At 44.4% G+C, this 26573-nt stretch overlaps 1 protein-coding gene across 5 annotated transcripts in view; it reads left to right on the top strand.

Annotated features, from left to right (window-relative positions):
* Positions 1 to 26573, top strand: part of MAP7D2 (MAP7 domain containing 2) — a 507532-nt gene that overhangs the window by 402979 nt on the left and 77980 nt on the right. For all 5 annotated transcript variants that reach the window (XM_078657900.1, XM_078657904.1, XM_078657902.1 and 2 more), the window contains 3 exons: positions 10356 to 10409; positions 14344 to 14425; positions 14699 to 14885. In XM_078657900.1, the coding sequence (XP_078514026.1) occupies positions 10356 to 10409; positions 14344 to 14425; positions 14699 to 14885 (323 nt within the window). The remainder of the gene's footprint in view (positions 1 to 10355; positions 10410 to 14343; positions 14426 to 14698; positions 14886 to 26573) is intronic.

Raw genomic sequence — 26573 nt, 5'->3', positions numbered from 1 at the left:
GACAAGAATCTTCAGCTGCCACTCGACCGTCTCAAACGAGAAGTACGTCACTGGGAGGCGCTGCCGATAACCTTATTGGGGAAGGCAGCGCTTTTTAAAATGATGGCTCTGCCTCGCTTTTTATATATTCTCGAAAACACACCATATACCGTAACACCCTCCTATTTCAGGGCGATTGCAGCCCAGGTATCTAAATTACTCTGGAACAATAAACCGGCTCGTTTTGCACAGACAAAACTGGTGCGCAGCTGGTATGATGGCGGAATAGCACTCCCTGATGTACAACTTTAATATAGGGCAGCGCAACTGAAGGTGATTAACCAGTGGGTCCACTTTCCACGTTCAGACCCTGCACTGCAGGCAGATAGAGCACAATTGGGCATGGAGGATATGTTGGCTCCACTTTATGAAAGAAAATTGGTGGGGACGCGGTTTGGACCGCTGCAGCATACCCTTGGTCTGTGGCATGCGGCTCAGTCGAGACTAGGATGGCGAGGCGTTATTACCCAACTCACACCATTATGGGATACGAAACGACTGGGTAAACTCAGACAAAGCAAGGGTTTCGACCAATGGGACGCCATTGGGATATCGACTGTAGGTGACCTGTGGAGTAAAGGGGAGGTGATCTCCTTTGAGCAGCTACGACACACATATGGGATGGCCCCCTCGGAACGATTCAGGTACACACAAATACGGCATGCCCTAATGGCAGTGCTACCGGCAGGTTCAAAGGTCCCGTAAGCGTCCCCGTTGGAAGACAGACTCTTAACGGACTACATGCCGAAGAGGGCGACATCTCTCACCTACCGCAAACTCATAAATAACCTACCTGACCCGTTGGGACCCCTAAGGGATAAATGGACCCATGATCTTGGCGACATGAATGACAGAGTGGCAGGAGGCGCTAGAATCCCCGAGGGAGGTGGGTATACCCTCAAGACTTAGGCTGGTGCAATTACGCATACTACATCGCTCTTATTACACTAGACACACCCTGCATAAGATAGGGAGGGTAGAGCATCCCTATTGCCTGAGGGGGTGTGGAGAAGAGGGTAGCTTTTACCATATCTTATGGGACTGCCCCAGGATAGCGCAATACTGGGCTAAAGTGATGCGGACCATTTCACCGGTAGAGGGGGTCTCACTACTACCGGAACCTAAGCGATGCTTATTGAATATCTGGGAGCCTAACGACCTCACGCACATCAGGCAATGCTGGGTTACACTGGGCATGATGATTGCCAGAAGAAACATAGCACAGAGATGGGGGGGGGACGGAGGTACCAACCCTAGTGGCATGGAGCAGGGACATGGATGCAGCCATGATTGCGGAGAAGGTGATATATCGTAACAGTGGTTGCCCTAAAAAATGGAATGCTTTGTGGGGAGCGTGGAATAAGTACAGGGGTGAGCCTTATGATCCTCTATCAGACCAAGAAGACAGTGAATCGGAGTCAGAGGAGGTCTAGTGCCCCAAGACAACATAAAGACTGGGGGGTCTCAGTTATTATACGAATGTATAGTTTGGAACAGGATCAAATTACAAAGATGTACTTTAACGCTGTGGGATACTGTACTGCATGTTTTTGTCGTATGTTTGTAAAATGTATGATTAATAAGAAAAGAAATAAAAAGTTAAAAAAAATATATATATATCGGCCCCCCAGGGCCCTCATAATCTTTCGAATACTGATGTACTCATAAGATGGAAAAACAAAAATTGTATATCCACAAGCACTCGAATAAATAAATAGAATTAAAACACCATACATTCGATCGCCAGGAAACTTTGGGAAGTTGTTAAGTACACTCCCGCGAAGGTTTCTGGCATAATTATTTTTAAATATCGGCCCCCCAGGGCCCTCATAATCTTTCGAATACTGATGCACACACCAAATGGAAATACTAACAATCGTGCATCCACAAGCACTCGAATAAATAAATTGAATTAAAACGACACTTTGAAATGTTTTCCAAATTAAAATGAATAAGTTTCAACAAAAATGACACAATGTAAATTGAATGTTCTCATAACGAGTTTCCTTGAATTTCCTTTCTTCGGAGATCTCAGCAACGCGCGACCGGTAAGCTTAAGGAGATTAACCCCTTCGACGCTCATGACGAGCTCAGCTCGTCATGAGGTACACCTCTCGTACACTCATGACGAGCTGAGCTCGTCATGAACCGCGGGTTTTTAAAAACTTCAGCGTACGGCGGGAAAATGCGCCGCACGCATGGAGTTAAGAAGATTGGGCGATAATTTTGGCAAAAGGAGAGATCTTTATCAGGTTTAGGGAGAATTACAATAAGGGCATGAAAGGAGCCTTCAGGTTTAGAATGCAATGTAAAGGAGGTAAAAAGCTCAAGTAAGTGCGGAGCAAAAATAGATGAGAAAGTAGAAATAAGTTCAGTAGAAAAGCCATCAGGACCAGGGCCCTTAGCTCTTTTTAGGGATTTAATTGCATCTAATATCTCCTGAGGAGTTATATCTTTTTCCACGATAGACATATCCTCTGGAATAGAGTTAGGGGAAGAGATACCATCAAAGAATAACTGAGTGTCGTTTAAGGTGGGATGGGTGTCATCCATATATAATGAATGAAAATAGGACTGGAATATCTTAAAATATCTGAATCAGAGTGCAATAGAGTGTTTGTATGGGTATTACGAATAAGGCCAATAGCTTACTTTTCTGATTTGACTTTTAAATAATTAGCCAACATTTTACCCGCTTTGTTTTGAACCCCATGATATTTGGATTTTATCTTAAGTAAGATGTTTCAGGCATCGGTTGTGGCCAATTTATTTAGGACAGATTTAGCCTTAATTAGATAACGGAGAGGAACAGGGGATTTGGAAGTCTAATAAGAGTGTTCAAGGGTCTTAATATGATTGAGGTAGGAAATATATTGGGAATTTAATGACTTTTTCTTTCTAGCAGTGTAGGCAATGGTGTAAGCTCTAAACGAGGCCTTAAAGGCATCCCAATTATTATGGATAGAAGTGTCACTTGACTTATTAAATTGAAAAAATTCTTGTATAAAGGAGGTAGCATTTAAAATGCAAGTTCGATCAGTTAATAAAGAATTATTAAATCTCCATCTAGCCTGTTTATGCGTGGCGTGGGACAAATCAAGGGAAACTGAGACCGGGCGTGATCGGAGATAAAAATAGAACCAATCTCAGTGGATTGGAGTGAGGGTAATAAATATTTAGAAATCAAACCGTAATCAATTTGAGACATAGTATGATGAACATTAGAAAAAACCGTAAATTCATTAGTCAGGATTACCAGTTTTCCAGGCATCATAGAGTGAATTAGAAGCAATAGCAGATTGAAATGCTTTGCAATTTATCAGGTTTACATTTACAATCTGATTTTCTGTCAGAAATAGGGTCAAAGCCAATTATTAAAATCTCCAGCAACAATAATATCGGGGTTAGCAATAGAGGATAATTTTAGTTTAATATTGTGCCAAAAATCTGGGTCTGGCTTAACTGGTCCAAAAATATTAAAGAAGGTGACCAGCTTATTATGGACCGTGGCATGAAGTATTACCCATCATCCACTAACATAATTTTCAGTTGATCAGGATGGCAACGCCAACTTTACGATTTATAGCTGCCGAGAAAACAACCTTTACCACCCATTGACACTTGAGTTTAAGAGATTCAACATCATTACAGTGGGTTTCCTTTAAAAACGCAATCTGACAATCCAGTTTTGGTAAATTAGAAAGTACCTTTTGACGTTTGACGGGATGACCTAGACCACAGACGTTCCACGATACAACATTAAATATAATAATGTTTAAGAAAGAGGAGAATAATCACATTGATGACAAACTTTAAAAAACAACAAAGGAACCAGGCTGGTCAAGGTCATTATGACCCTGGTCCACCCGGATCAGTCTGGCTTTATGCCACGCAAGAACACTGCCCTCAACCTGAGGAGGCTGCATGGGATTCTGGGCGCCGCATCGAGCATACATGAACCAGCAGTCCTGTTGTCATTGGATGCGACCATGGCCTTCGATAGAGTTGAATGGCCCTACCTTTTCGCAGTTCTGGGGAAGATGGGTATTGGTAAGAAATTCATCGATTGGGTCTGGCTTTTGTACGCTGGTCCCCTTGCCAGGGTTGTGGTAAATAATCACAAATCCGTAGACTTTCCTTTGGAGAAAGGCACTAGACAGGGATGTCCCCTTTCCCCACTGCGATTTGCACTGGCGCTTGAGCCACTGGCGGCTTGAGTCCGCTGGGACCGATCGATTCGTGACTACGCTGGACACCCGAGTGGGAAGACAAGATTTTGTTGTACGCAGATGACATCCTGCTCTATCTCACCACCCCGAGGGACTCCCTGATAAACTTTATGGACGTCCTGGCCATATTCGGGAGATATTCTGGTTTCGCCATTAATTGGGCGAAGTCAGTGCTTTTTGTTCTCAGCGGTGTCCCTCTGATTGAGCCGGTGGGTTTTCGGTATCTTGGCATATTTGTGACCAAAGATCCGAAACTGAGATACAATAAAAATCTGGAGCCCCCACTGGCTCGGTTCCGAAAGGATGTGGCGAGATGGAAATCATTACTGCTCTCCCTGTTGGGTTGTGCAGTGTTATTTAAAATGATGGCTCTCCCCCGATTCCTATAAGCGCTCCAAAACACTATGCATCCAGTCCCCCCCTCGTATTTCAAGAATATAGAGTCCCTCCAGTAACAGCTTCTTTGGGAGGGCAGACCCCGTATTGCTTTCTCCAAACTTACTCTTCCCTGGTACGACAGAGGGATCGGCTTGCCGGACCTCCGGAAATACTATTGGGCTTCCCAGTTGCCCGCAATAAACCACGCCGTCTATGGGCCTCCCTTGGACCCCGGATATGCAATGGACCGCGGTCAGATGCCAGGGGGAGACTTTGCTAGGGCACTGAATGCTAGAAACAGTTGATTTCCCCTTGTTGGGCCGACGGCACATACGATTCATGTGTGGCATGCTGCTAACCGATATCTTCAGTGGGAAGGGAGGCTTACCATGGCGACCCCACTGAGTAGCTCGGAGAGATTGGGTAGCTTATGGAGGACAAAGGGCTTTGATAAGTGGGACCTCATCGGGATCTCACAAATTAAGGACATGTGGAGGAAGGATGGGATACTTACGTTTGCCGCCCTACAGGACAAACACCAGATGCAGGAGTGCAAGCGTTTCCGATACCTCCAGGTCAGGCATGCTCTACTCGCAAATGTTCCCAGGGTCACTGAACTTCCGGAAGCCTCCCCATTAGAGGACCGGGTATTGGACGGTCATCTTCCAGTAAAAACCATCTCACTGATATACAAAAAACTGATCAACCACGTGCGAGATCCCCTGGTGACTATTAGGGAGAAGTGGGGTGCAGATGGTCTAGTTCTGGACGATGAATATTGGAGGGAGGCGGGTTCCTCCCCAAAAGTGGTAGCCATCCAAATGCGACTCAGATTGGTCCAACTAAAGATTTTACATAAAACCTACATCACAGGTCCACGGTTGGTACATATGGGGTTGGCGGAAAGTGGGGAGTGTAGGAGGGGCTGTGGAGAGACTGGAAAGTTTATGCATGTTCTGTGACACTGTGCGGCAATACAGGAATATTGGGTCAAGATTAACGAGAAAATCCGAGATGTATTGGGGGTGGAGTTGGTGGTAGAAACCCGACGATGTGTATTAAATGTCTGGGAACCAACCAACCTGAATTCACATGGGAAGCAATGGGTGACCCTGGCGTGCATGATAGCCAACCCAACATAGCTTGGTTGTGGGGCACCAGCCAGGTGCCGCAGATTGTGAAGTGGATAGAAGATCTAGACTGGTGCATGTTCAGGGAAAGGTCAGTGTACGTGGCCAGAGGGCGTCCCCGAAAATGGGGGAAGATCTGGGGAGCCTGGAATGCATATAGAGGGGATATTTGTACTCCACCGAATGTTGGCGAAGCAACTGCAGTGCTGGAGTCCCTGTGATCCCTAATGTTATCCTAAAAGATTTTGCTACATGGAAATGTATAATTGATTATTGTGTCAGTATTACATGTCGCCTGGTGCCTTTTCTTTTGTTTGTTAATGAAAAGATTTTTTTTAAACAACAATGGAGACAAAAGATATTGGTCATAAAAATCAAGAAACATACTAAAAACCTAAAAACTGAAAGAACATAAGGGAACAAATAAGACAATCATTTATAGAGATAATAAAAGAAAAGAAGGGTGAACAGTGAAGGTGGGAGGAAAGAGATAGAAGGAACAGAAAGAAGAAAAATGGAAAAGAAGTGAAAGAAATAAGGAAAAACAGAGACAGATCAAGTACAAAAAGTCACATCTGAAATATAAAAAGAAGGAAATAAGAGTTGGGAATGTCAGCACTCAAGAACAAGAGCAACAACTGGAAAAGATGGAGCTGAAGGAGATAAGAAAAAAGGAAATCTTGAGAATTATAAATATGATAAGGCCGCATAGGACATAGTGAAGGTAAAGGAAACAGAAACTGCAGCAACAAGTAACGAAATGTGACGCATCAACTAGGTAAATGAATTAAGAGCATTGAGCATTTGTATCCATAGGTATTCCAGTAACGGAATGCAAAAACTGTTGAAACTTAGCTGGATCCTCAAATGAACGAGAGACACCTTCATGGGTAATCTTGAAAAGACAGGGATGAAGGATGCCATAACGAATGTTCATAGATCTTAATTGCGGACGAAGAGCTAGGAAATCTTTACCTCTGGCATTGGTGGTGTTGAAAAGATCCTGTGATATTAAGATGTTATGTCCAGACTAGACCAGACGGTGTTTTTGTCTGGCAACTTTTAATACCTGCATCAGGTCAGTGAATTCTAGGAAAAGCATAATAATACCATGTTTGTTAGAATGAGGTTGAGGACGACCAAGACGATGGGCATGCTGAATGTTGAGAGGAGTTGAAGAGGGCAGGTTGAGACGGTCAGAAAGAAATTTCTTTAAGAAGGAAAGGAGATCCGGACCCTCAACGTTTTCAGGAAGACCATACAGCCGGAGGTTATTCCTTCTATTACGGTTTTCTAAATCCTCTGTATGGAGCTTAAGCTTGTAGATTTCTTGCCCCAATAAGGGTACTTTAGTTGCACATCTTGAAGGCTGCTAATACGTTGTTCCATTTTGGACATCTTATTTTCCATGTTGATCCATCGATCCTCAATTAGTTGAAGCTTTTCATTGGTGGTATTCATAAAAGGTTTCAAAGCACGAAGTTCATCTAAAATTGACTCCAGTGCCGGATTAGAAGATGACTGGACCAGAGATGGAGGATCATTTTTGGCTCTTTTTGGTTTAGTACCAGATAAGGATGGCTTTGCAAGAGAGAGTTCATCAGTAACCATCTTGATAAAATGAACTTGTTGGTAAGTAGGGTTTTTGATAAGTAGAGATCCTTCCCATAAAGATATATGCTCAATAATACAAAGTTCAGTAAGGATATGAGAGTGTTTCAAATGCAGTGACGATGAATGACTCAACGCAATCCCATAAGCCGGAACTATGGTGAGTATAAATCTGCCTGCCTCCATCAGGCACAAGGTAACTGTGGAGAATCAGGCTTAATCTGCTTTTACTGTACTGGCTGGACAAGTTACCAAAATGCTGTAAGAGTATTTTTCTTTGCACTTGAAAACTTTAGGTTTGTTACTACTCTTGATCTGCAGCAATTGCTCTTTTAAAAGGTTTTCATCTATAGGGCAATTTTTGCTGCTATTATTAACCCAAGGTGAGCATTCGGTTATGGGTGTAGCATGAGATCTTGTAATTGACTATTTCGGTTTAGAGCTTCTGCTTCGTAAATTCCTTACTTAATTTTTCGGTCTCAACTCTCACGTTAAACCTTGACAGCTTCCAGTTCTGCTCCAGGTACAGCATGCCTCTGTCATTCTGCTCCGGTTGTTTGCCTTGTGCACATTCCAAAGTAAAGTTGTGTTGGACTTAACGTCATAAATGCATGGAATTAATCACTGTAAATATTTCCATCAGTTTGACACATTTAAAAAGTGTTGGCAACAGAGTGAACCACCATTAATTCACATAAGTGGTTAAAGATTCCGGCAATGCAGCCGCTGTGCATACAAAATGGCAGCTGCTTGCGTCAGGAAAAAGAAAGACGCGGTGAAAGTGAGTGAAAATCAAGTTCCGGGTTCACCCCTTGATATCAATGTGTGGTGCCATGTATCCGGATTCTCGTTCTTCCAAGACGATGCGGAACGAGGTTATAGGGAGGCTGTAATCCCCCCCCCCCCTGTAGGCTCCGTGAAGCGACAGAGCTCAGCAGGCACCCGCCATCTTGATGAGCATGTAAGCCACGCCCCCAGCAATGTAACTTTTCATTACAAAAATTCTGACCTCCTTCGAGAGTGCTGCTTTTGTGTAGTATTACCTGGATGATATGCCAAATGCACTACTGTGCAGGATCAGCCAAATCCTCATATTGTAATTTATCTAACTTTACCCACCTATAGAAATCCAGCCTTAAAAGGACAGCCCTTCTAAAAAGAACAGGTATTTAATTCATATCTTTTATTCTTCAGTGCCTAATCTTTAAAGAAAATTTGCTTGCAGGTTACATGGCTGCAGGCAGTGCTTAATTTGTAGAATAAGAGGCCCGCGACTTGTGCTACCTAATGTTGAATAGCAAGGCTTTCTAGTCTTCATTCCATCAGTGCCCCTTTAACCCACAATTTTACACCCACCATACACACGGTCCCTTTACCTCACTTTTGCATGTCCTTTTTCTCCCCATTACTCACTTTGTCACTGTTTTCCATCTTTCTCTTCCTCAATTCCACATTTTGTACCTTTCTCTACCTTGACTGGGTCAAAGTCTGACTAAAGAAAATAAGCCCCGGTCCCAAATAATGAGAGCTGTTGGCCCTTTCTGCAACCACTGGCACAAATTAAGCACTGTCTGGAAGATTCTGGTGTAAAGAAACAACCAAATTGCACTATATTTTCACTTCATCCATAACATACATCGAAATGAATGGCAATGTAGAATCAGTTTCTATCCTACAACAACCATCATATGGAAGATTGAAGCGAAGGTGTGAAATTTTCAATTTAAGGGTTATCTGAACCAAAATGGATCAAGGACTAGCTGCTGGAAGCGTGGCAGATTGTTCCAAAGCTTGGGTCTGAGGACCGAGCGATTACTTTCGATCCTGTCTCTCTTTTAGTGTATCACATGTAATATATGGATAGCGGTAAATGATTGACAACCTTGAGAGACCACTTATGGAATTCAACTCAGATTGGAGGGCCAGGGAAAGGAATTAATCTGCAGATTTGTTTTAGCCTAGGTGTCTGGAAGTGATACAAACAGGCAGCCAAAGGAACTACTTTATTGACTCTCTTAGGTGATTCCCCTTCCCAATCTTCTGACTCACCGCTTACTCTCAAGTTTAGCCAATATTAATGGTGGTATGCCGAAGGTGCTGGAGATTTCATGATCAAGATGGTCTCAAGTGGCTACCACTAGCACAGCCAAATCTTAGGGGGAAAATGTCTGAGTCTGTGACAGTTTGGGCTTTTGGGCTTGTTAAGGCAGTCATTCCCCTTTTATACTTCAAGAACGTGAAACCACATTCTCTTCCAAATTACTTGCCCCTTACCTTTGCGGTTGAAGGGGAAATTAATACTTACATGTTGAACAAATTCTAGGTCCTGTCCACTAAAATCCTTTGTTTTCTCTACTCTTTCTCTCCTAAGACTTGCTTTTACCCCATCAAGCCCATAACAAACTGTTCAATTTCTCCCAACACCGACTCCCTATGTCTTTGATCATATTTCTCCCTGTGTTCGCCTATGCTCACATACACATCTCTGAACCATGCCCTGTGCCAACATTCCAAGCATTTTGCAGTACTCTCCCTGTTAAATATACAGCGCTCACCTGCATTTTGAATCCAGATCTGTGCTCTAGAAATACCTCAAGTAAAATAACAAAAGTAATGTAATGTTTTAGTTTATTGCTGTAACAGTAAATTCACGCTTCTACTATCATTACATCACCAGGGAGACATACAACTACACTGCATTTTTAATGATTACAATCTTCTGTTTGAACTATTTTTCTCAATTCAGTCTTTGCCATCGATTTTCTGGTTTTTAATAGGCTAACAAAAACAAGGACAAAACCATGTTCTGATAACTTGTGCAGTTTATCTATGACTGTTAGAAGTTGGCCTGCCTACTCAAAGTTCAGTAAAATGAATAATTCATAAGGGTGCATGACTTCCTTTATGAACAGTCTTGTTGTGGTCTTATCTACTAATATGCTCTCCGTCAATATGTTCTGTTTTTCAGAGAATAGATGAAATCATGAAAAGAACCAGGAAGAGCGATGTACCGGAGATAAAGGTTAGTGCAGCCTGCTAGTTAGTTTTTAGTTTGACTTATGTGGCTTTTGCAAAAAATGCTTTGGGCATTATTTTTTTCTACTGTAATGTGTGTGATAGCAGCAAGTTTTGCGTTTTTTATAAGTTTTTTCCTAGTCCCTACATTTAACAAAGGGACTGCAGCAGTTTCTATGTTATTGTTGGCACCCCTTAGAGACACTAATACATTTCAAAGTGAAGCTTATTCTGTGTCTTTGAAGCATTTTTACATGCTACTTAATATTGTCACGAAGTTATGTGAATTCTAAAACCCAGCCCCCTAACTAAACCTACCAACCCCCCCATTAACCAGTTACAACACACCACCCGTCCCCACTGTGCAGCTGCAATCTGCTAATGGCTCCACGACCCAACTGCAATCTGTCTACCATGCCACCACTCCGATACAAACTGCCATCTATCACACCACCCAACTTTACCCCACTAACCACCCCCACCACCTGACTACAACTTCAGGTGAAGTTGGGTATTAGCAGTTCAAAACCATATGCTGAGACACTTTTTTAGATACACATCTTCATTGTTGCAGCTTTCCTACTCCCTATCTTGTATAAAAGCATGGTGAGTATATCATAAAATTACTTCTTTATTAGGTTGATGACGTGTGTGGAATTCTAGTATTTATGGAAGCTACAACTGCAATAGAAGCTACTCCCGTCGGCAGTGATTTGTAGATAGTAAGGATTTCCAGAAGGCAAACCAGTAGAATGCAGCATTTATTGTTTAGTTTATCTACTTAGCAGCACTAACATTTCAATTAGATTGGGGTGAAGAAGCATTTCTTTTCACACAGTCAACATTTAGTATTGTCACATCCTCCTTGAATAACATTACAATAGGGAGATAATTGAATGGAATCAGAAAATAGGTAATTTAGCATGACATCCAAAACCATTAGGTCAAGATCACAGGGGATGCACCAATGTGCTATTTTGAGTATAGCCCCTCTGGCTCAAGAGAGCGAACCCATACTCTATCTAAAAGAGGGTGTGTGGGGCTTAACACATTATCTGAATTATATTAAGTTAGAAACATTACTTATCATGAAGGTATGTTGTTGAATTTATCTGCAATCCCCTGATAATACACCCCACAACTGCCAAGTGTTGGTTACAGAATATCAGGAATTTGCATCCAATAATTCAACCCAATTTTCATACCAGGATTATCCAATGTTCTTATATTCTTTTAGCACCAGTTAGGTTTCTTGCAAACAGGCACTTGTACAAACATCTAAAGAACCAAATGCAGCAGATTATACATCATTTGAAAATGCTACAGTAATCTGTCCACAGCAAGAGGCCCGTCTCCCGTCATAAAATACTTCCAGCCTTCTGGCACCCTGATCTGCTTTAAGGCATGTTGCTGTTGTTGAAACGTTTGGAGCCAGAGAGGCATTATTTCCGGTAGAAGTCGGCACTGGCCAGCTGTTCTTATTGACATACTGCATGTGGAGTAATTTGACAGCACGTTTTGACATAGGCCACTCCTTCCTTTAAAGTTTCCAAATGTTGAGAAGACCCAGCAGCAATTAAAAGTAAGTCCCATCCCCTTTGCTTTAAAAGATTCAGCTAACAATGACAGCTATCTTCTGACAAGAGCTAATCGTTCCATCTCACAGCACAAATAGCAGTCTCCGTAGATGTTGACATTTTAGTGCAGTGGCAGCTTTAAATGAAGTCCGCTTATAGAATAGCTTAGCATACTCTGAGAAATGATTACAGGAAACCCTAATTCCAATAATTAAAGGAAACCCTAATTCCAGCACTCTAATTGGCGCTATTGAAGAATTCATATTTATGGGTGGTGAAATGGACCACTAGGTCCACCTGCATGACACATGGTATGAACATTTACAAAATAAATTGCAAGAGAAAGGATGTTTGTCACCCTCTTGGAAAGTTCACAGAGCAGAAATGTTTGCCAATAAAAAAGTATAGGGAAAGTTATGTGGCATAGTTCCATAATTGATATGATGGACTCCTTGTATCTGTTCATTTAATTCAGCATTTACCCACATCTTTGGCACCCAATAGTATATAAATGAAAATTGCATTTAATTATCGTCCTTGTCGCTACAATTTTATGGAAGCTACAGCAGATGATGGAAGAAGCTTATAGCCTATTCAGACATTTGAATTTGGACCTGAGTTAACTTCAGAGAAAATCGCCTTTTTGTAACACAAGTGGTTAATATGTTAGGAGCACAGGGTGGGGTCAATTAGAAGAATTATATGGGTGTAAGGGAGTCAAATTAGCAGGCTTCATACCTTGATGGCATCCATGAAGTCATGCCCTATGATCCTCAAAACTGGCCAGACTTCTGCACTGCTGGAGCTGTGGCAGTCTCATTTTAGGAACGAGAACCAGTTTGTTGGGACCCAGAGTGCCGCGGTGTGCAGACCACACTCGGGTACAGGAGAGTAGCTGCATTGTTTATGGGGGCTGCATTGAGGTTTAGGATGCCATCTTCATAAGCTTTTTATGTATTTTACTGTTTGCTCATGGTGATGTGCATTGTGCCAATTTAAGCCCAATACTAAGAGATATGTTTGCCAGCATTGATTGGCAAGGATGGCCTAGTGTTTGTTGACTTCCCTCCATTCTTGCCTCTTTGATTATCTTCTTCTCATTCTGTGTATGTGTGGACCAACCTTAGTTCTCAAGTGCTAGACTGTGCAAGCCAGAAAACATGGATGGTGTCTTCTAATTGTGTAGTTGCTTGGGGAGAAAAATACTGTTTGCATGTTATTTTGGGAAGGGGAGTGGGTTATTTGAACTCCTTTGCATTTCTTATGAGGCCTAAAAAGATTCTGTTTCCAAGCTGCTAGTAAAACACCCTCGTTCTTTAGTGTCCAGTTTGGCTTCCTAGAACCTCAGAAGTTAAACTCTTGGTTGATTCGAACATTAGTCACCGTTCAGAGAGGGGGAGAGAGAGATATATCAAGCTAATCCATTTTAGTGAAGTTTTACTCTGAAGGAACATTTTCCTCTTTGACACAGAGGTTGTCAAAATGACAAAATTGTTAACGTTTACTGGATGTGTTTTTTTAGCATGCTATGTTTGTACCTGTAGAAAAAAATGATACCTGTGGAGAGACACATTGAAACGATCTCATTGTGTTCAAGGTTGCAGACCAGTTTTGTTCTCCAGAACACTTGTAATTCTTTTCATAGATACAGATCTAGTCACAAATCAGGTAATGGATGAGTAAAGATGCATTAATATTTTTTCAGGTGTAAATTATTTTAAGTGGCGTTTTACATTTTTTCAATATATGTTTCCTTTTTTCTGATTTAGAGTGAAATGCAAAATCCCCATGGTATGCTGGCTCCTAATGCAATAGAAATCTTGTAAAATATCTGATTATCTACATGAGATCAGTATCCTCCTGACAAAGGACCATATTTATGGTCAGAAATGCAATGGGGTGATTGTGATGAAAGAAAAGGAAGACATTTTTAGTTTGAGTAACTCATGAATAATATGATAAAAATAATGAACCAACACAAGAATTCTTAATTTTATACTCTGATTTTTCAATAAATTAAAATCACATTTACTATAGAGCAATCAAAAATGTTTTTGACACTTTCTATAGGTTCTTTATGGGAAGATAGATGAATACATGCAGACTTTGCCATATTTTGAGTGCGCTAAAGGACCCTCATCATTATGAAGTGTGTAATTATGGAAAAATACAAAAAACAAATACATTACATTTTTGATTAACAAGGATATTGTCATAACTACCCATATTGGACATCTTTCACCATTCTTTATCAGCGTGTATCAAAAATATTTAACACTTGTGTTTCATGTACTGTAAGATTCTCTTGTTCGTTTTACCAATAACACTAAGTTGTAAAAGCATTTTGATATCACTTTATAACAGAAGGAAGAATCGCGGCCAGAGTTGCATTCAACAACAATGATTACAGATAAGGAAGACAAAGCATCAGCAGTCACTCAATCTGGTAAGAAGTATTTCTAATTATGCTAAATGTTATATGAAACAATACATTTAAACAGTAACATACATCAGGCCCCATGTAACTTTCAGATGTTGAAAGAATTATGATGGAGATGTAAGCCTATTACTAGGACCACGTAAGCAATGACGCAAATCTAGGTGCAAAATATTCATGTGCTCCCACAAGTCTATTCTTCTTTGACTGAAATTCATGTCAAACATATTGTTTACACCAATGGTGATAACTTGACCTATGTCTGTTCTTTTGTGTCCCTAGATGTCAATGGATTGATGGTCTTTCCTGGAAGTAAAGGAGTGGTAAATGGCATTAATGATTCCAAGACTCCGGAGGTTTTTTCTAATGGCCTCAAGCCTTCTGCAGTGACAATTCATCTGGATACCATCAACGGGAAATCCAACAGTGTAGACGATTCAACTGATGAAGTGCAATCTATGGATGTTAGGTATACAGAAACATGTTTTATGTTAATTGTTTTGTTTATAAAACTTTTGCTGAAAACAGAATGTCCTTGATGCAAGTGATAAAGCCCTAACAGTGTCTCGCAACTCAACCCCCATAGCATCTCTTTCGCCAAGCAGTGTATTTGATGAATAGGACATTGACTAGAGTGTGTTTGGCATGCATGATGTGGTTTCCTGTAGGTAGAGCGTTTGTATTTTGCATTTACTGAGTTTGAAGCCCTCTTGCAAGTAGTGCAGAATACAGCAACATGACTGTGCTAATAAGAGTGAAACTTTGTAGCTGGGGCTATGAGGTTGAGACGTGAAAGACATTTTAGTGCTTGGCGGCTCCATGACATCTGGGGATTAGTTTGGAATATAAAAAAATCCTCAAATTAAGAAACCAGTCAGGCCCCTCCCCGGAGACACCTTGAGTTTTCATAAGGCATGATGCACAGAAATGCCATTCAGCAGAGTTACTTACCTTTAGGAGACAGTGTAGTCGTGCTCAGGCAGGCTGATTTATATTGATTTAGCTTAGTCTAATTTGTGTTTGTCACTGTGGAACTTCGAATTTGAGGTCTGGTTGTGGAAAATGTACTAGGGACACGGTGCAAACAACCGCTTCATTTGAAATGTGTACCTGTAAACTATATCAACAAGGAGCTCTCCAACACAAACTTAGATTTTTGCACCACATAGTTAAGAAAGTACTGTCTGAAGTTGTTTCTTCTCAGTGGCACTCGGTTTAGTGTTAGATTTCAGGACCACACTATGGTCCCCACAGCTCATCGTGTTAATTCTAGACAGTAAACAGCCTTACCTCACATACCGCCAGATGTAACCTCACACATCTTCTAGGTCCTGGAGTGATTCAAGAAGAGATGTTCATCACATGGGGCCATAGGTACAAAACCATTTTGTATTACCTAAATAGCAAAACCTAAGAACTAGATATTTAGGAAATGCAAAATGAACTGTACAAAAATAGCGATTTCCTAATAGCTATTCCTACAGAGTTGCAATCGCTATTAGGAAATCGCTATTTAGGAAATCGCTATTTAGGAAATGCAAAAGCATTAGTTTACATGTCCCTAAAGGCCCATAGGTACAAATGGTTTTGCATTTCCAAATGTATGATTTCCTAATAAGAAATCACAAACTTGGAAATGCAAAACCAAGGGTGCCTGTGGGACTAAGGCCACCCTTGAATCACTCCCAAAAAAAGAGGTGCAAATGTAAAGTGCACAAATGCCCTGGGGGTGAGTGTACGCCCTATGTACTTAATAAAACAACTGTTATGAGTGCCTTTTCCTATTTGCACATGGTTACCATCGACTTGGAATCAATGGCAATAGTATTTCCTAAATGCCCATTTCGCGTTTAGAAAATGCTTTGTACATGTGCTTAGGAAATCCCTATTTCAGATTTGCAATCGCAAAATGTGATTTCTACTGGGTAGAAATCTCATTTTGGAACCAAGTTTTCACCTTTGTACATGCCAAAAGCTATTTAGGATTTCTTAACGGCCCGAAATAACGGTTTGGTCCATTAAGAAATGCTAAATAGCTGCGTACATGTCCCATAGTTCCTAATCTGCACATGGACACCTTTCAGAGTGCAAGGAGAACTTTGAAGTCCTTCACTGTTTCTTCAGAGGTACCCCACAGATTTGCCAGTACTCTTCTGTAGTACTCCACTGTATAACTGTAAGCTACTGCCAACTGCCACTCGACCCACATCAACATACCAAGCATGCAACCTTGGCATCATCCTCAACAGCCAGCAAACCATGAAATGACAAGTCAACGCTGTTGCCTCTTCCTGCTTCCACATCCATCGCATACTCCGCAGAATCTTCAGATGGATCCCAATTAACATCAGAAAAACAGTCATGCAAGCCCTCGTCACCAGCCACCTCGACTATTACAACGCTCTCAATGCTGGATCTCCACCCAACTCCTCAATAGACTCCAGCACACAGAACACTGCGGCCAGACTCATCCTGGACCTACTCAGATGGAACTAAATCACACCCACCTCAGAAACTTCCACTAGATACCCATCCAGAAGAGCTGCCATTTCAAGATGCTCACACATGCACGCATAGAAGGCCCTACACAACCAAGGACCGTCCTACATCAACCATCAACTGAACTTTCACCTACCCGCAAGACACCTGCGGTCCACCTCTCTAGCCCTCGCACACACACCCCTCATCCTTCGCAGCGGGGGCTGCTCCTTCTCCTACATATCTGCCAAGACCTGGAACACCCTTCTCCTCCACCTCTGTACAGCACCCTCTCAGGAAAACTTCAGGAAGAAACTCAAGACCTGGCTTTTCAACAGACACACAGCACACGCATTGCCCAGATACCCCTTCGGGTGACAGTGCTGCGCTATATAAATGTTGATTGATTGCCACTCTGGGAATAATAAAGGCATCAAGCTGTCATATGAAATACTTAATCACACAAAAGGGGAATTAAATTCGATTGTTTCTTATTGGGAGCTGCTCAATTTTCTGCACTGGAAAATCTTTTCGTGTTTAAATACTGCCTTCACACACTAGAGAGTGTGATGCTTCATCATAGAGGGTGCATCAACACTGACGCAGACCAACTTACAGTACAGTACGTTGGTCTGCGTCAAAACCTTTTGTTCCTGTCCTGGGAGCAAGTTCACATCTCATTCATGCCTGTTGGAATGCTAATAACTGTCTGGCTGAAGTGAGAGAGCAAAATACAGAATTGGCTTCCAGTGATTTCAGGCAGGGCAAACTTGACTTTATAAAAGTCCCTTCCAAAACCTGTATCTCAAATCTGCCAGTGATTTGGATTGTAATAAATATTTCAAAAAGTCCAAAAATTAAATGTTTCTGTTTTTAATACCAAGTACCCTACCTTATGGGCAATAAGTCCTACTGAGCTGTGACTTATTTATATTTAAAAGGAGGGTTTAGGCCGGTCAAAAGAACATTATATTTACAGATCAAATATCAAGATCTGAAAGAAACAGGTTAGTATTAGATTCCTTACCTTAGAATATCCCCAGGCGTCAGACTGGATCCGGAAACTTTTGCGTAGCAGTACCCTTGCGCGTAGGTAGGCGTCGTCTACGGCTCCGCGTCCGTCGTTGGTGCTGGGATGACGTCGTCAGAGTACTTAGACGCCGCCCTCGCACGCTGACGTCCGTTCCTATTTTTTCCGCGCCAGCTAGCGCCGATCCAGGAACAGTGGTACCCTAAGTCATTTTTTGACTAAACTTTTGATCTTTTTGATAATTTTTTTCTCAAAGTCTAGCGACTCCGACGGTGTCGGTAGGGATGCCCCGGTTTAAGCCCTGCGTCAACTGCAACGGACTGATGTCGGTTACCGACCCGCATCGCCGGTGTCTTCATTGCCTGGGGCCCGACCACGATGACAAGTCATGCCCGACTGCTGGGCCTTGATGTCGAAGGCTTGGCGGGAGCGGTCCCGCAATCACCTCGAGCTCCGGCAGTCGGCCCCGCGCCGTTAGAGGTCCCGGTCCGGAAGGAGGTCGAGGGACCGGTCGCGGGTCTGGAGTCATCACGGCTCGGAGGATCGACACCACTCCTCGAGCTCCAAGTCCTCAGGTAAGAGGCACAAGAAGTCGAAGAGAACACATCGCTCTTCTGACTCTCCCCCCCCCCCCCGCCTGATCCGGGTCGTCGCCGGTCGACCTTATGACCTCGCCGGCTCCTAGGGTGTCGCCCCTGGCGCCGTCCACAGTCGACGCCGTCCCCAGTCCCCCCCTCGCTCCGGTTCCGACGCCGCTTTCGACGCCGATGGGAGATTCCTTCTTCTATGATCCGGCGCCATCATTTGACCCTGAGTACCAGGAGATGGGTGGCGAGGCGGATTGGGAGGGGTCTGACGACCCTTTGGCACGTGAGTGCCAGTCTTATCAGGACTGGGCAGGTGAGCTAGGGGACGCCAGTGGTCTGGACACTTCGCCAGACACTGGTTTTGTCTACCCTCCTACCATGGCTACGGAGGAGGGGGCAGCCTATAGTGTGGTGTTGACGCGGGTGGCCAAGGCCTTATCCCTTGAACTCCCCGTCGCGTCCATGAGGACTAACCTCCTCACTGAAGTCCTTAAACCGCAAGCAAGCTCTTCGGAGCCTCTGTTGCCGTTTAATGAGGCCTTGTCTGGCGTTCTTCTGGGCACCTGGTCCAGGCCCGCTACAGGTCCCCCTGTAGATAGGAACGTGGCCAGACGCCACCGCCCGGCTCCAGGCGATCCTTGCTTCCTGTCCACCCACCCCACTCCCGAGAGCCTGGTCATACAGACCTTTAACTCCCAGACCGCATTCCCGATGGCTCCCCCCGATCGGGAATCCAAGAGGTACGAACAATATGGCAAGTTTGGGGTTGCGGTCAGTAAACACCGCGTGCCTCTTGGGCGTTATACCCACTCTGGGGGATACGGTCACGGACGTGCTGCCACAATGTCCGGAGGAGGCCCGGACTAAACTCGCCCAAGCCCTTGCGGAGGGTCGAGATGCGGCACGGTACTCCCATCAGATGTGGACTGGATACCACGGACTCGCTGGGTAGAGCGATGGCAACGACGGTGGCGATTCATCGCCACGCCTGGCTGAGGTCCGCCAACTTTTCGGCTGATGTCCAAAACACCCTTATGGACATGCCGTTTGATGGCCGTCGTCTCTTTGGCGACAAGGCAGACAGTGCGCTTGAGCACTTTAAGGACTCCAGGGCTACGGCCAAGTCCTTGGGCCTGTCGGCCCGCGCCAGCAATCTGCTGCCTTTCGCCCCTTTCGTGGCCAAGGAAGGGGCGCCCCCACACGTCTGCCAGCCACGGGCCGCAGACTAATATCCAGCGCGGTGGCGGGCGTGGTAACCGCCGTGGCGGTGCCCATGGACAACGGCGCGGCCAGTCCACATCCACCCCCGCAGCATCCGCCTCAAAGCCTTCCTAGTCCAAGGTTTCAGGCGCACAAGACGCCAGTGGGGGGCAGGGTTCGCAATCACCTCTCCCACTGGCGCAACATTGCATCGGACAGGTGGGTGCTGCAAATCGTCCGAAGGGGCTACTCCCTCCCCTTCGAGGCGACCCCTCCAGCCATGCCACCGCAGTACCACCGCGTGTCGGGGGATCACTTAAATCTTCTGCGAGAGGAAGTTACGGCCCTCTTGGCCAAGGGGGCCATCGAGCACGTTCCTGGGCCAGAAGTAGGGTGTGGTTGTTACTCCCACTACTTTCTGGTTCCCAAGAAGGGCAAAGGGGTCCTACGCCCTATCTTGGACCTGCGGAACGTCAACGGCTTCCTCCGGAAGGAGAGGTTCAAGATGCTGACACTGGCTCAGGTCTTAGCTGCCCTGGACCCAGGAGACTGGATGGTAGCGTTGGACTTGCAGGACGCTTATTTCCACATCCCCGTCCGGCCGGCCCACCGGCGCTACCTGCGGTTCACGGTAGGCCACGAGCACTTTCAGTTTACCGTGCTCCCCTTCGGCCTTACCAGCGCCCCACGGGTGTTCACGAAAGTGATGGCGGTGGTCGCAGCTCATCTGCGCAGGTTAGGGGGTTTCAGTCTTCCCCTACCTCGACGACTGGTTGTTGGAGGTGGGCTCGCCCCAGACAGTCGTCCGCCACCTCCAGACTACGGCAGACCTCCTGCACCTGCGGGGGTTCTCCATCAATGTGCCGAAGTCGCACCTGTGTCCCTCTCAGAAGCTCCTCTTCATCGGAGCGGTTCTAGACTCTGCGCAGTTTCGGGTTTATCCTCCCGAACAGCGGGTTCGGGATATTCAGGCTCTGATTCCGATCTTTCAGCCTTTATCCCGAGTCTCGGTCAGGTCGACGCTGCGGCTTCTGGGGCTGATGGCCTCCTGCATCCTTCTGGTGCATCACGCCAGGTGGCGGATGCGGGCTCTGCAGTGGGACCTGAAGTTTGTGGGCCCAGCATCAGGGTAACTTGTCCGACCATGTCTTGATCTCGGAGGGCACTGCAAGACCGTTGCAGTGGTGTCTCACGGACCGCGATTGGGTCAGCGGCAGATCCCTCTCCCTACCCCAACCAGAGCACGTAGTTGTGACGGACGCGTCCCTCCAGGGCTGGGGAGGCCACATGGGAGAGGCGGAGATCAGAGGCCTCTGGTTTCCGGCGGAGTCCCAGCTCCATATCAACCTTCTGGAGCTGCGGGCGATCCGACTTGCACTGAAGGCATTCCTCCCCTCTGTCCGGGGGAGTGTGGTGCAGGTATTCACGGACAACACCACCGCCATGTGGTACTGCAGCAAACAGGGCGGGGTGGGGTCGTGGACCCTATGCCAGGAAGCTTTGCGCCTCTGGCAGTGGCTGGAACATCAGGGCGTGACCCTGGTGGTTCAACACCTGGCAGGTTTCCTGAACGCCAGGGCGGACGAACTCAGCCGTCTGTGCATGATGGATCACGAATGGCGTCTGAACTCGGACGTGGCACAAGGCCTCTTTCAGCAGTGGGGAGAGCCTTGGTTAGATCTATTTGCCACAGAAGAGAACGCGCAATGTCATCAGTTCTGCGCGTTGGAATTTCTAAGGCGGCACTCGCTCGGTGACGCTTTTTGGCGCAAGTGGAGTTGCGGTCTGTTGTACGCCTTTCCACCTATACCACTTCTGCCCAGAGTGCTGAAGAAGATCAGGCGTGACCGGGCCCAAGTCATCCTTGTGACTCCGGACTGGGCACGGAGGTTCTGGTATCCCGAGCTACTCAGCATGTCTGTCTATCCCCCGATTCGTTTGCCCCTTCAGGAGGACCTTCTGTCGCAGCAGCAGGGGACGGTCCTCCACCCGAACCTGTCCAGTCTCCACTTACATGCGTGGAGATTGAGCGGCGGCAGTTGAGGCCATTTGACTTGCCTCCTGAAGTCTGTAATGTCATTCTGGCAGCCAGGCGTCCCTCCACAAAATCGGTATACGCCTGCAGGTGGAACAAATTTGAGGCATGGTGCACAGCAAAGGCTGTGGATCCCCTTTCTGCCCCTCTATCAGAGGTTCTTCTCTTTCTTCTTTCTCTTGCCCAGCAGGGCTATGCTCTGGGCACTCTGAAGGGCTACCTCTCGGCCATTTCTGCCTTCTTAAGGCTAACTGATCGACCCTCTTTGTTCAAGTCCCCGGTTGTAAATAGGTTTTTGAAGGGCATCACTCATATGTTTCCTCCAGTTCCTTTCGTGATGCCTCTGTGGGACTTGAACCTTTTTCTCACTTTTCTGATGTGCGCTCCCTTTGAGCCACTTCACAACTGTCCTCTTTGTCTCCTTACTCTGAAGACCGCTTTCCTGGTTGCCATCACCTCTGCCAGGAGAGTGAGTGAGCTCCAGGCTCTTTCTTCTCAGCCTCCTTTCCTTTCAGTCCATCTGGACAAAGTTGTGTTGCGGACGCGACCCTCTTTCCTGCCCAAGGTAGTCACAGCCTTCCACATCGGGCAGTCCATCACTTTGCCCACCTTCTTTCCGCCTCCACATCCCTCGAAAAAGGAAGAGAGGCTTCACCGTCTGGACCCAAAACGTGCGCTCTCATTCTATTTGGATCGCACACGCCAGTTCCGGGTGGATGACCAACTCTTTGTTGGTTACGTAGGCGCTAAGAAGGGACGGGCGGTGCACCATCGAACCATTTCTCGATGGGTCGTCTTGTGCATCGAGGCTTGTTACTCTTTGGCTCGAAAGGAGCCTCCTGTGGGGCTTCGTGCCCATTCCACACGGGCCACGGCGGCTACTACTGCCCTGGGCCGGGGAGTCCCCTTGCAGGACATCTGTCAAGCAGCTACATGGGCCTCGCTGCACACGTTTGCAAGACACTACTGCCCGTACAGCCAAGTCCGGGGAGATGGCTTTTTCGGCCGTTCCGTTCTCCAGGACTTTCTGGTGTGATCATTGGTTCGCAGACCCACCACGGGGGTTGGTATTGCTGGGGTATCTATTCTAAGGTACGGAATCCAATACTAACCTGTTTCTTTCAGATGCACAAGTTACTTACCTTCGGTAACGATATATCTGTAAGAAACAGTAGTTATTAGATTCCTTACCGCCCCACCCATTCTCCCCGTTCTACGAACCGATATCTAGGGTTAAGATCATCCCCTTTCAGGGCCCTAGTTTTTATGGCACCAGTGTTGGTTGTTATCATGGCTCTGCGTTTTCTGGCGCGGAAAAGCTGTGTATAAGAACTGACGTCAGAGCGCGAGGGCGGCATCTAAATACTCCGACGACGTCATCCCGACGCCGACGACGGCCGCGGAGCCGCAGACGACTCCTTCCGACGCGCAAGGGTACTGCTACGCAAAAGTTTCCGGATCCAGTTTGACACCTGCCGATATTCTAAGGTAAGGAATCTAATACTAACTACTGTTTCTTACAGGCATATAGTTACCGAAGGTAAGTAACTTGTGCTTTACCACTGCAAAGCCAAGCTACTATGGTAGGCCTTCGGACATGCTTTACAGTACCATTTCAGTGGATGGCACAGTGAGTGCTGCAGTCCACTGCTACTGTTTAATTCACAGGCTCAGTGTACACTTGGTAACATATACTAGGGACTTATGAGTAAATTAAATGTGCCTATCCGGAGTGTAACAATGTTACCATGTTGAAAGGAGGAGCACAAGACCTTTATCCCTGGTTAGCAGACATATAGTGCACAGAGTTTTATAGCCAGCGAATAAAAATATCAGGGTGAAACTACGGGAAGGGAAAATGCCCAACACTTAGGAAAGTCAAATTTTCGGCCAATGTTAAAAGTGTGAAATCCCTTCTTGGCGGCAGGAAATCATCGAGGACATTTGAGTATGTATACCAATTACATATCTAAAAGGAATACCCCCCAGGAGCAACTACCCCTGTGCTCTAAACCTCTGGCCAATGTTGGTCAGTTCACCCACAGACTACCATACTCCCAAGCTTCAATATTCCAACGTGAGCAGAAAGTAAAGGAGATGTAAGCAAATGCATTCCAATATGCTGTGGCAAGCCTCCAAAGCATACATTGAATACCTGCCCTTTCAAATGCTTCTATTTAGCACAGTTCATCTTCCAGAAGGCATTCATGTTAGCTACATCAATACAACGTTTTTCCCAGTAATGTGTAGTGGTCCACATAAACTAAAGGGCAGCAGCCTGCGCTACCCTATGTCTTTCTTCTGTAAGCATTACTCCTTGGTCACAAGTTGTAGCATTGATCTGCAATGTGAATTGGTATAATTTGTTGCTTAATCCATCTAGATGTTATTACGCAATGTATCTTTTAAGGATTTATGTTACTTTTATTCCAGTGGACCCTATGTTTACAATTACCAAAGCCTTCTATCCTCACTCTTTTTGCTGAGACACAGAGTTTCCTCTTTTATAGATAATAAAAATTAGTAAGGAGAGCATGAAATGGATTAGAACTTTGGCCAGTGATTGTCTACCTAAAGTAGTTTTAGCACTTTTTCCAGTAACCACTCCAGAGTAGCTTTACACTGTGATAAGTTGGAACAACGTGAATATCTAACTTGGTACCAGTTGCTGTTACTGATCTTCTCATAGTTCGTAGAGCCCTGCAGATTACTACTGCTACAGCGCGGCTCCAGAAATCATTTGTAATCAATACTCCCCATTTCCCTGAAACCTTAAAACACACAAATCATGCGTCAGTGGGGCCCATAACACTGCGCATTTACCCTGTTCACTTACACTTGGCTTCAAGGCTCTGGTGAATCACACTGGAGAAATGCTGTAACATTTGGTGGAGCGTCTAAACCTATTTAACTAATTATTATTTACACCTGCAGATTATTTACACTTTACCATGGTTTTATTCAGACATTTAATTATTCAGACACACCACCATAGTGGCAATGGATCTACTAGAATGGAAATTAGGCGTAGGAAGAATCAAAGACCAGCTTTTACTTCTTCATTTATCTAATTTTTATTCAAAACAAAACTTTATCATGTCTGACATTTATGCATTAGTAAATCTTTATTCAGTAAAATCTTAAACTTTATTTCAAAATGATCATTTTTATTTAGAGCTCAAGAAAATAGCTTTATTTTAGAAGACAGTTAAAATTTAGCAAAGAACAGATAGTTCCAAAATCATTCTCTCCTAACATCCCTAACTAACGCCCTCATATTACCCTTCAATCCTGCAAAGCAAACAAGTAAAAATCATAAGTAGCTAACATCCAGGAATCGGTCAGCAATCGGGCAGCATCTCTGATGGAAATGGAAAAAGCGACCCCAACTAGACAAAATCAGGGGTTTTTATACCCTAAATCCCTAATTTAATCTATCTAAAATGTAACTACCGTCATTTATTAGGTCTCCTATTGGACACAATCGGGGTGGGTGAACATCATCTCACCATTACAGCATCATTTTCACAACATGTCAGCAAGAAATAAAGGGTTATTGTTTAAGTAAGTCCGTGGCCTAGACATTTCCTCGTATTCGAAACATCCTCAGATTCTCCCAGGCCCTGAGCATTACATCGTCCATGCTTGGCACCCATCCTAGGTTCCGGGCTACAGCAGCCTTGAACCTCCTCGAGCACAGGCAGTTCACTCTGACTTGCAGGTTTTGGCGCGCCTGCGCTGTCCAACTCTTGCTCACAGTTTACCCGAGCAGCCATCTTCTTGCATAGGCCTCAGAGGCCACTTTTGGAACTATCGAAAAACAAACACAGATTTATGTTAATTATTGAATTTTAACCCGTTCTGTTTACCTCCCACCATACTAATGTTTCCCATTAGTTGTTACCTAGCAAAAAGCCACATAAATGCGTTTTATACTTACAATTTCGATCACATTTTAACATAGAAACGTGTACAGTAAGCACATTTAAATTGCGTTTGTTTACACCTAAGCTGCACATTAATTCACAACACGATAACATTAAATATTAGCTGGATTTATTGCATCATGCAAGCAAAGTTAGTTTTCCCCGTGTGTAATAATAAAAGTAATGTGTGCATTCTACTCTATGGTTGGTTAATTTAACAAAACATGCAATCAGTACTTATTAACATTATGGGACATTAACTTTGCGAGGGGTACACAAAATTTTGCGTTTGCCACCTCGCTCCATCAATTCCCTCATCTGGTGATTCTATCACCAAATAACCCTCAAAATGTTGAAAAATTTAGCAGAACATGTTTCAATTCCCTTTTGTTAATATCATCTATACTTTTATCTCCTTCTCTTTTGAATTTTTGAAAACCTTTTCTTTAATTTATTCCATTTCTATCTCATTCTTTTCTCTCATTCTTGCCAATCGTTCTTCATTCCTTTTCTTCATCAGATTTCTGAAATCTCTTCTACCTTTGTATATACAGCATAACCTTATAAAGAAAATCACTATCACGATAACTGTTACTGGAATTAGTATCTTACCTATAATTGAACTACCTATTTCTTGAAACCAATGTTTAATTGCTGAGAAACTTTTACCCAGCCTACAAGGACACCTTCAACCTCCAGTGGTTCAATTTCTTTCTGCAAATCTGTAATATTTATAATATATTTTTCAATGTTCTGACTTCTATCTGGAATATAAGTACAACAATGTTGAACTTTCAATATTCCACAGACTCCTCCCTCTTTTGCTAAAATTATATCAAGGGCAAGTCGGTTTTGCATAACCATAGCTATCATAGCAACCATTTCAGTATCTACCATAAGG

The sequence above is a fragment of the Lissotriton helveticus genome, chromosome 8 (genome assembly GCF_964261635.1).
Source record: "Lissotriton helveticus chromosome 8, aLisHel1.1, whole genome shotgun sequence".
Classification (NCBI taxonomy): Eukaryota; Metazoa; Chordata; class Amphibia; order Caudata; family Salamandridae; genus Lissotriton; species Lissotriton helveticus.
The sequence above is the reverse complement of the archived record's forward strand: the minus strand, read 5'-3'. Positions and strand labels throughout refer to the sequence as shown.